This window comes from Eurypyga helias, unplaced genomic scaffold, assembly GCF_000690775.1.
Source record: "Eurypyga helias isolate BGI_N326 unplaced genomic scaffold, ASM69077v1 scaffold31928, whole genome shotgun sequence".
Lineage (NCBI taxonomy): Eukaryota > Metazoa > Chordata > Aves > Eurypygiformes > Eurypygidae > Eurypyga > Eurypyga helias.
Window position 1 is genome coordinate 1 of NW_010265485.1, and position 10,983 is coordinate 10,983.

A 10,983-nucleotide genomic window follows, 5' to 3' on the forward strand; every position below is an offset into this window, starting at 1 on the left:
ATTCTGTGATTCTACGATTCTATTCTTAGACAAGAGTTCTAGAGAGAAAAAAGGGTAGGCCTACAGAAAAAGTATACATCAGCCAAAAAAAAAAAAAGCAGGTATTTATATAGTATTTGCACAGTCCTTTTGCCTTCCATAGTAACTCTAAGCCACCTTAACTCTCCCATTACATATAGGTCTGCACCAAGTTAAGTTTCAACTTCACCTCGCTTACATAAAGACAGCTATATGGTCTTAATATTTATACACATGAACAGCGTCATGCTCTATGACAACCACCACCAAAACCTGAGTGACTACAGGTCTTACTTTTAGCAGCATTCACTTGGAGGCAGTGCAGATTCTCAAAACAAAATTCAATTGCTAACACTTCACAAACAACCCAGTTATTCTGCCTGAAAGTGTTACTTCATTGTAGTGCTAGATTATCTCAGCAGTGTTTCTGAACCACTGAAACATATCCTCTGTTTCCCCTTCCTTTTATAAGGACATTCCCTGACAAGACTTTTGCAGCAATAGTTAAGTCTCATTACTGCTAGTTTTTTTTAGAACTATCAAAGTGGTAGAGGGAATAATAAAAAGAAAATTAATAAAGTTTGTTACCAAGCTCAGTTATAAAATGGAGCTTTAACACACTTTCAGTTATTTTTAAAATTATTTTTACACTACAATCATTTTAGCTCTTAGAAATCACATTAAATTACATTTTACAAAGGAAATACTTGGAATGAAATAATACAAGAAATAACACTGATGAAAAGATTTGTGAACCATGATCCCAGACTGGAACAGAGAAATTACGTGTATTGCAGCTGTATTAAGTGAAGTTCTTCCTTATTATGGCCCTAATCCAACAATATGCTTAAACCATACACATTTTTGTTAGAACTATTCAGATACTGTAAATCCAGTGCATATTTGACACATATCTTTTGAAACAGAAGCCCGTGTGACATAATGCAGGATAATTAAGTTACTCAGAAGTCCTGCTCCATGACTGGTTATTAGTTTAACCATAGTTTTCTGAATGAAACATGGTTTAAATGATATAATTTGCCTTTATTAAGTTTAAGGCACAGAACATCCTTCTTACCTGTAATTGTTGATACTTCGTTACATTAATCTTATCTAACGATTTTGCCAAATTAGGATGATGAATGATATCATCTAAATCTTCTGTGTCTTCAGTTTCAGATGTAGAAGTGCTTTCTACTGTCACTTTCACAGGAACACCTGTCTAATTACATCAGAAAAGAAGAACAGCCACTCACAGCATTACACTCTCCAGTAAAAATCAAAGATTGAATAGTAACGAAAGCTTAATGGAAATGCAGTCATTTCCCAGAGTCCCTGACAATGCATATACACTGTCCAGTTATGTAATTTTGAAACAGATTTGCATAAAACAGTATTTTTAAAACCCCAAATGTGTGCATATATTGGGTATATGTGACAAGTATTTAGTAGCAGGGCCAGAGGAGCTGCCCCAGTGGGTCGAGCTGACTCGCCACAGTGCACAACTGAACCTCACAGCCAAGAGGGCAGCACCTCTGAGAAAGGCTGTTTAGGGAAGGGCAAAAAATGCCACACAGGCAGAAGAGGTGGCAACAAAAAGAGTGAGAAAGAACAGAGGGGACACCAGGCTCAGAGGTGGAGGTGTTCTGTGGTGGAGCTGATAACCACACTCCAGCCCAGGGGAGATCCCATGCCAGAGCAGAGGGATTGGCCAAAGAAGCCGCAGCCTGTGGACAGCCTGTGCTGGAGCAGCTTTTCATGGAGGACTGCAGCCCTGGGGAAGCTTCTGCCAGAGCAGGGCATAGGTGTGATGTCTTCAGCAACCATCAGACCCTTCTGTGAGCCAACTTAGTTCATAAGTAGACACTAATAACACTTTTCCAGCTTTTCTCAGGATGGGTGCAGTGGTAGGGGAGAGGGGTATGGAGATGAGAAACAAAGGAGAAGGAATTTTTTTCCCCTGCTGGCATGTTCACTACAGCAGTTCACAGGTGGGTTCAAACACAAGTATGTGGTCCAAAAGCAAAATTTTCACCTTTCTTCAGACATTCATCTACTAAATGAACAATCATATGAGGGAGAGTACCTGAATCTTCACTGGTAATTCTTCAGTACTGTCCACTGGCCCACCTCTAAAGTCAGAGAAAAAAACCAAACACTTTTGAGAAAAGTAAGTTTATAACATCACAACTGCTACTTCCATTTGCAAACACAGGATTCTGGGACAGGTGAAGCCAGTAAGAGTAAAAACATAACTGACACTGCACTGTATCCCATTTAACTCTCATTACACCCTCATTTTATTCTATTAATACTCCTGCTTAATCATTAATTAGAGAAACATTACTGGATACTAACACTAATATCTTCAACAGGCATCTTGCTTGGTTAATTCTTATGAACTAAAGTCAGTGAAAAATGTGGTGGTCAGCATTTTGAAAAACAAGTTCAATGAAAATAGTTATGATGAAGCATCAAGTAATTTTTTGTTTAAATGTTTATGTACTCTCCATTTTGAGAGGCCAAGATCGAGGAAATACCATAAAAAACTTCTAAACCAAACAAAAAAAATGTTTCAAAAGGAAGCATGATAACAATATTATGGCTTCCATGTGTAACAATTTTTTTTTTTAAATTTATTTTACTTCACCGGACTTAAACGATCAGAGTAATTATGTCTGCACTAGGGGAGACAGAGCAGAAAGACAGGTGGGAAAAATAGCTAGGCACCTCAGACTGGATGCCGAATCAATGATACGACAAGCTTAGAAAACTAAATTGCATCTTCAGCTATTATAAGACTCAAATTATTAGTAACAAGAGAACAAGCAAGCAAGGTGGGTTTGGTTGTGGGTTGGTCTGGGGCTCTTTTGCTACAGTTGGGTATTCCTATGGCCAAATTATATCTTTTATGAGTATTTTAAAAACTCACTGGAATAGAACTCATGTAACCTCCTCAAAATTTGTACAAACAGAAAAAAATATCAAAGCAGTTATGAAATTCTGTGTGTATCTTACAAACACATATTTTAAAAACCTAACAACACTCTCGACTACAGTTATCATGCAAGTTTTATGCTATAATATCTTCCCTCGTACTCTGAAAACCTCACCTGCACCTCTTTGCCCGTTCTGCAGTCCGCCAAGGAAGAAAGCCTTTCGCGCCCGGTGGTAGTGGTTTTGGCGAGTAACTGTCTTTCACAGACATATTTTTTTTCCCAGGACTTATGGTCTTTTTAGAAGTTAATCCTGTATTGAACAGCAAGAATAGGAGAAAAGACGATTCAGTACACTTGGTTATTTACATATAAACTCACAGCTTACTGTTCATAAGTAAAATCTCCTACGCAACAGAAGGGACTGTAGGAAACCTACCTTTCCAATCTAATTTTCCTAGTGTTAGAAAACTTTCGTTTCGCTTCTGAAAAAGTGGTGGACAGCTTATCTGCCTGCAATTATGAACTGTTACACTTAATTGTTATGTTAGATCGACCTAAGTAAGCCACTGCTATTTAAAAAAGGAAGCAAAGTTTTGTAGCTAAAGAGGTTTATTCACATTACTAATTCCAGGTACCTAAGTGCGCTGTCTCAGGTGAGGGCTTGCGTGACTGCATAGACATTTAAGGCTACCCACGTGCTTCAAACTGCCCTCTAGTGGCTTTAGCGCGCTGAAAGTTGGTTCTGTAACTGGCAAAATGCTTGAAGCTAAAGCTGGTACTCATGTCGATCACTTCTACAGGACACCACCAATAACTTCAGAGGAATAATAATGAGAACTCATGTTCACTAGTCCAGCCTTCTGTTGTTGTTTAAATCATCCACACTATCGCTCAAAGCAGATTCAGAATAAATACCTAGTGTGGATGATCACTCTACCCCAGGTTCTGTAGGAGTCATAAACTAACAAGCCCAAAAAACTGTTCACCTAGTATTTCAAACGGTTAAAGTAGTGAGAACTCAGGTTGTTGTTTTCCTGAGCTCAATAAAACAACTAATTTTGTAATGGTTTAGGAATGCATAACTGTGGTAATGGGATTCCAAATCTCATTTCATTCTCAAAAAATAAACCAGGATTATTTACATTTTACACCCCGTGTTCAGAAGTAGTTTTCACCTCCTGACTCCCTCCCTCTCTTTAAAAAAGAAAATAAACACAAAAAATACAGTTGTGGTGTGGTTTTGGATTAAGTCAGGCATTTTCTTCTTCCATCACCCTGATCACAATAGTTTATTTGCATAAATACTTCAATTTGATTTATGCTTACCTCTCTGCTCCCAGATAACTAGAGCAAAGATGAAAGACAGCCAAATGTATCACAGTGAAATTGTTAGTAACATACTGAAAAATATTTAGTGTATCGCAGCTATCAATCCTTAATTATAAATATTCAAGACAACTGTTACTTTAAACATACTATTTATAATAGGTCTCCATGAAGTTAAAAAAAATACCTTGGAGCATTTTGTACATCAGTATAAAAATGCATGTTTGTTTTTTCTGGCACAGGACAGTCTGCTACATAATGTTTATGACACCAGAAGAACGAGGCAACTTATTACCACAAAGCTTCCTCGAAGTCAAAGCTTGTTGACAGGACACACTCAGAATAAATACGTGCAGTGCTTCCACATGTTTAAGTCAGCAATCCAGACACATACCCAGCAGCACTGAACACATGGCAAGTTTCCTACAGAAGCCTCTGATGGTTGAAGACATATTATTGAAATAAGAGTAAATGGAAAATTTTTTGAAGACAGGTATTCTGCAAAACACTAACAGTTAGACACATCATGTAATTAAAGCTCTCTAACATTAAAAGATTATTTTGTAGACAAAGTTTACTGTAATAAAGAAAATAAAGACAGTATTACCAACACGAATAGTAGCTTTTCCTTTCCGACCACTTCCTAGGACAATAGTTCTTTTCTTTGTTCTAGTTTTCAAAGCATCCTTGGAAGATGGAGACGTCAGCCACTTATACTAGATTTTTTTTTTTTAACAAAGACAAATTATTTTAGTAACTGGTATTTAAAGAGGTCCTTATTTAAGATTAGAGGGGGGTTGTCAGATATATGGAGAATACTGATGGTTAAAGAAAACTTAATAAACTGTAAAATTAAGGGGAAAAAAAATCCCACAAAGCCCCAGTTCAAACAGTTTCAACATGAGCCTGAGTGCTATATTATCAGCAAATGCTCCCAGAACACCACTATACCATCCCACCCAATATTTTCCTTTCTCCTGTGCAAAACTCTTCTCCTTTTATAGTAAAAAAAGATGTCATCAACCCTGTAAAAAGGAAACTCTGGCTCTTGTACTTCATTCTCTGAAAGCTGGCTTGCTAGGAATGACTGGCTCAGGCCAAAGTTATCCAAAGTAATAAAAGCTTCCTTAACATGATTTTGTATTACCAATAAAGTTACTATTTTCAAAAGTACAAAGTTTGATTTTGACTGCCGGTAATGGAAATTCATCCTTACATAGTAAAGGCCTCCCAACTAAAATTAAGACACAGGGATAATCAAAGGCAATTTCTGTACTTCAGACTTTAATTTCCTTACAGCAACAGCTCTATTATTAAAGGTTCCCCCCTTCCCCCAATAAGAGTTTTATTATCTCAGGTATATATTTTTAAGTTGTACTGCCACTTGGTGTTCACTGTGCATGTAGTTACGGTTCGTACAAACACTAGCGCTGAAGCAGCCATCGAAGGAAATGCAGTTGATCTTAAGACAAAGCTTATCTCGAGACAGCCCTAAACCCCATAGAGGAACAGTATGCCAAAGTTATTCCCACCTAATGTACAGGGAATATTAAAATGCTATCACTGTGCTTTAACTAACCAATCTTAGTCCAAGTTTATCATTGGCAAGAGAAATGTTCATTTGTTTTTTAAACTTTGGACTAAAATAATCCTTGTATAAATTTTGTTGGATTTATAGCAGGGTCTAGCCCAGGAGACAAGGAAATGTTCATTTTAAGCTAAAATATAGACAGAAAAATTAAACTGTAACCTTTTAAGAGCAAGAATATGTTGATTTTATCCTACTACACACATACAAGAGTTATGCTGTGTTAAACCTAAAGTTTGTCTAGCCCTGTACCCTGTCTCATGTCTAGGTGCCCGCTGCTGTTGTACATCATCTAAGTATAAAGACAGCAAACATGTTAAGACAGTGTTGAACTAAATCCTTGAGTTGTCACCATGAAAACAAGTTGAGGCTTGTTTTACAGGCACCTTCAGTGGATTTTTCCTTCAAGTTAGTCAGTCTCAGATTCTACACAAACTGTCACCACCTATTACACCCAATCATATTCAAGATTACAATCCACTACACTAGCTACACAGTGCTGCTAGGACAATACAACTGTCTTCTGTTTTAGTTGCCCAAAACATTTATTGAAAGTTTTGCTGTATTTAAAGGCATCAGTTAGCAGCAGGCAGCTCTCCTGACAAACTTGAAAACCCAATCCAAAAGGCAAGCACCTAGATGCTTTCAAAAAGCAAAAAGAAACACTTTTTATGCAGAACAGGATGGAATGGCTGCTGTCACTGGTATCCCGTAGGCAAGGGGTGACAGCACACCACAGGTTATTTGTGGCAGCCAACACATGATCTTTGGTAGTTAACGATAGCTCATGATAAGGCCATTCAAAAGCCCATCAAATTTCTCTCTGTAAAGCAACGCAGCATCACCTCAACGAGTTGACGCAACAGGTGCCATGGTAAGTTGGTACAGGGTGCAGCTCTGCCACTCTCAGGTATAAGAGAATTATGCCAGTTAGCCTTTGGCAGGATAAAAATCTGAAACCAGAGGCAGATGAAACTGAAAGTAGTAGTATGTATGATTATCTATGCAGCTCTAATTATCCGTGGGTGAGATGTGGTATGAATTAGGCCATTTGCTGTAAGAGTAAGTGACAGATCAGTTTCACACAGAAAATTACATCTTACACCTTGTGTTCAGGAAGTCTCTACACAGGCTAAACTTAGTCCAACTGATTCACTTTCTGTTAATATGAAATCCAGATCTCTGGAAACTACAATAGATAAGAGAAAAAAAAATCCCCACTAAATAAAATAATTTCAAAGATAGATACCCATGTTTTCTCCAATAGAAAAATAGACTAGCACATCGTTTTAAAAACTCAAAGGTTTGGAGGCAGTACAAAGATAACAAAAGGAAGCAATGTAGATGCTAACTGACTGTGCTCTGTCTGGCAAACTTAAGCTACAAGAAACCAACATCGCTTCTTCAGTTTGTACACTTAATCTATAATGGATCCTCCATTAAAAAAAAAAAATCATGGAAAATCTGAAAAACTGCTGAGATTTTTATATTATGTTAAAACTTCGAGGGTTTTTTCAATTGTACATCTGAATTTTGACTATTGGTAGAATGAAGAAATAGCCCTTGCAGTTATTCCTGCAACAGAGCTTTATAACTGTTTGTCTTCAATAATACTTCTGATGATTTACTAATTTATTCCATGAGTTTTGACTCCTTAAAAAAAAAAAAATAGAAACCAACACACACATAAAACAACACCCCACCAACACCCACATCACACCGCTGACTTTCAATACAGTGCACGTCATAGCATCACAGCGTATCTCAAGCTGGAAGGGACCCATAAGGATCATCAAGTCCAACTACCTGCTCCTCACTGAACCACCCAAAATTAAACCGTATGACTAAGAGTCTTCTAGATGCTCCTTGAACTCTGACTGGCTTGGTGCTGTCACCACTCCAAAAGAAATTCAACCGTTTTTCTCTTCATAATAGCCAGAGTTCTGTAACTAAGCTCAGAAACAACTGTAAATACTAAACTGCGACAGTAAATATTTGCACTCAAAATAATAACAGCCTCAACATCGTACGTTTGTGTTCATCTTACCAAACAGGTGGATTATCCCTTTTTGTGTGTCTGCACTGTTCCCATGACGAACAGCAAATCTCATTTACAGCAGCCTACTCACAGAGCTTACAAAATAATGGATCTAGGCTGGTTTTATTTGTGGCAGAAGCGAAGTTACTCAGAAGGCTGGTGGTCAGTCATTTTTAATAGATATTGCTAACGAGGTATGAAGAATCACTAGCATCACCAATAAGACTTAAGACACTGCACTAGTTGGATGAATAGAAAACAAATGTCTGGAGTGATCTCTTGGTGTATGGGACATTCCCCAGAGAGTTGCTTCTCCTCACGGTTCAACTTTCCAATAACCTGGAGCATTTCCACGCAGATGCTATTTTCATGTGAACCCTGCAACATTTTGCAAGTGTTGGTTGCATCTGCCAAGGAGAAGGAGTACTCCTTCAAAAGCAACCTCTATTTCTCCAAAGAAATATTTAAGAGATTGAAGAGATCTGTATTAGTCCTCAAGGAATTCTACACACAAACTTCTCAGGCTATTAGATACTCCCTACGGATCCACAGCTCTTAAAGAGGCTTTTAAGACTTTTAAGCCGTTTCAAAACCAACAGAGCAGTAAGTTCCAGAACAAGAACTGGGCTATGAAAACAAGAACAAGAGTACACTCGTTTATTTTCTGTCTCCTTTGGGAACTGAATCCAATTTCTGTGCTATAAACAAAAGACTCTGTATTTGAACAGCATATCTGATCATAAATGAGCCAGATATTCAGCTTATGCAAGTTACTGAAAATTCTCTAGCGCCTACGAGATAAAGATGGCAAGGGGTACTGTACCTTAACTAAACTCTAATTTCTTAGATGTCTACTATTAGAAAGGGTAGTCTTGACCAACTTAAATCTTAACTATGTAAACTATTGACAAAAAAAAGTTTCACAAACTAAGTATTAAACTTAAAATTGTGATTTCCTTTACTTTAAAATGAAGACTTATTATTACCTACATGTGTCCATCTTGTTACTGTGAAGAAAGCCTTCCATACATACCCAAGTATGCATGCACATTCCCATTTTTCTATTCATTAAGCAGATATCCTGGTTTTATTACATTACATCTTAAATTACATAAGAAATCACACAAAATGCCCAATATGATACATTGTTGCTGCTAGGTTTTTTAGTTTTCCTTCCTTAGTGTTTTTTGTTTTGTTTTGTTTAACTGCTTAAGATCAGCCCACTGTTCTTAACTTGAATAGCTGGTTTAGATTCATGCTGAACAAAACTGTCCTTTTAACCAAAAAAGGCAAGGGTAGCTACAAAGAATATCCCACTTACTCCAAAATGCCTAAAACATACCTCTGAATTAGCACTGTTTCCATTCACAAGAACTCTTTCAATAATGTTTGTCATGATAGCGTGATCTAGAATGGATTAGGATATCTTATTAACAATTTCCTGTAGGAGGGAAGTATTTATGCAAACAGATCACTGAATAAGCTGTACACACTACCTACCACCACTCCCTTCCCCCATTTAAAAATTGTTTAGCAAAATACTGTTGCAGGTTTTCCTTAAAAGTGGTTTATTTTTACCCTCAGCATTACTTAAGAAAACAAACAGACAAACAAAGAAGACAAAGGTAGGTACAGATACATACCAATTAATGGATTCTTTCTTATGTCAAGTACCACTAATGTTGTATTAGTTTGAAGAGCATCTAGTAATGTCCTTGCTCCTTCATTGGATATTCCACACTGTTGCAAATCAAGGGCTAAAATATTTGAAGTAAAAAAAAAAAAAAAAAAATCAGTAGTGTAATCTGCAGTCCATATTTAACACAATTAATCCACACCTGCTGAAAACCTCCATTTGATAGAACATGAAGCATGAGAATAGAGCACATGACGAAAACAGCCACATGTAAAAACAAGAATATTACTTTCAAAGAAGAAAACTATAAATTTAAGTCAATATTATAGATCAACAGTAAAAAAGGATTACTAAACAACTGCACAGGAAGGAATATAAAAATCACAGTTAAACCACTGTTCTTGAGAATTCCTAGTAGGTAAGGTGTTCCCAGACACCAACTGATCCAACTGCCCACGGTAGCATCATACGTACAAACAAGCAACTTGTGTCTAAAATGAGTCAATTCTTCTACAAGATCATTGCTTGCACATGTCATTAAGTTACATGGTCACCACGAAATAGCACTATCATGTCTTTGGCTTATATTTCATGTTGTGCATGCACAGTATCACAGACTGGTTGAGGCTGGAAAGGACCTCTGGAGGTCATCTCGCTGAATCCCGCTGCTTAAGCAGGCACACATAAAGCCAGTTGCCCTGCACCATGTCCAGACAGCTCTATCTGATCTCCAGGGATGAAGACTCTACAGCCACTCCAGGGAACCCATGACAGTGTTCCATCACCCTCAGAGTGAAAAGTGTTTCCTGATGTTCACTTTGACAATTCAGAAGAGGAAGAGAAATTTCTTTTGAAAAAAGTTTACTCTCTCCTGGCTAAATAGCAAGTTACTCTTCTGGCTACATCTGCTCTAACTGACAATTTTGAGTTTTCAACCGGTCACTACTGTATCTTAAGAGTCAGTATTTTCTCAACACCTGCGCTGGTCTGAGTCAGGACAGAGGTAATTTTCTTCACAGCAGCTGGTATGAGGTCACGTTTTTGATTTGCACTGATAAGAGTACTGACAGCAACAACTAAAATCACCAGTGTTAGGGAGGGTTTGTACCAATTCAAGGACTTTTTCAGCTTCTAATACTGCACCTGTGTTCCCAACTTTCTCATTACAAACAGCGGGCGTAGGGGGGATTGACACAGTCAGACAGCTGACCCAAACTGACCAAAAGGGTATTTCATTCCATAGCACGTCATGCGCACTATGTAAGTGGGAGGTGGGGCCAGGGGCTCATAGTTGCTGATGGGTCAGTTGGCTTTCTCAGCTGGTCTCTCGGTCGTGGGGCTTGTTCTGATGCTGCTCTCAGGCTTGCTCGGACTCTGGTGCAATCTGGCTCTCTGGCTCAGACTCTTGCTAATCACCACCCGGCTGTGTATATGGTCG

General features: G+C 37.9%; 1 protein-coding gene across 1 annotated transcript in view; it reads right to left on the reverse strand.

Moving 5' to 3' along the window:
- Positions 1-1,096: 1,096 nt before the first annotated feature.
- Positions 1,097-10,983, reverse strand: part of LOC104513424 (centrosomal protein of 78 kDa-like) — a gene marked incomplete at both ends in the record, with an annotated part of 11,739 nt that continues 1,852 nt past the window's right edge. The window contains 6 exons of the mRNA XM_010156765.1: positions 1,097-1,240; positions 2,105-2,150; positions 3,132-3,267; positions 4,891-4,999; positions 9,252-9,316; positions 9,553-9,666. Of these exons, the coding sequence (XP_010155067.1) occupies positions 1,097-1,240; positions 2,105-2,150; positions 3,132-3,267; positions 4,891-4,999; positions 9,252-9,316; positions 9,553-9,666 (614 nt within the window). The remainder of the gene's footprint in view (positions 1,241-2,104; positions 2,151-3,131; positions 3,268-4,890; positions 5,000-9,251; positions 9,317-9,552; positions 9,667-10,983) is intronic.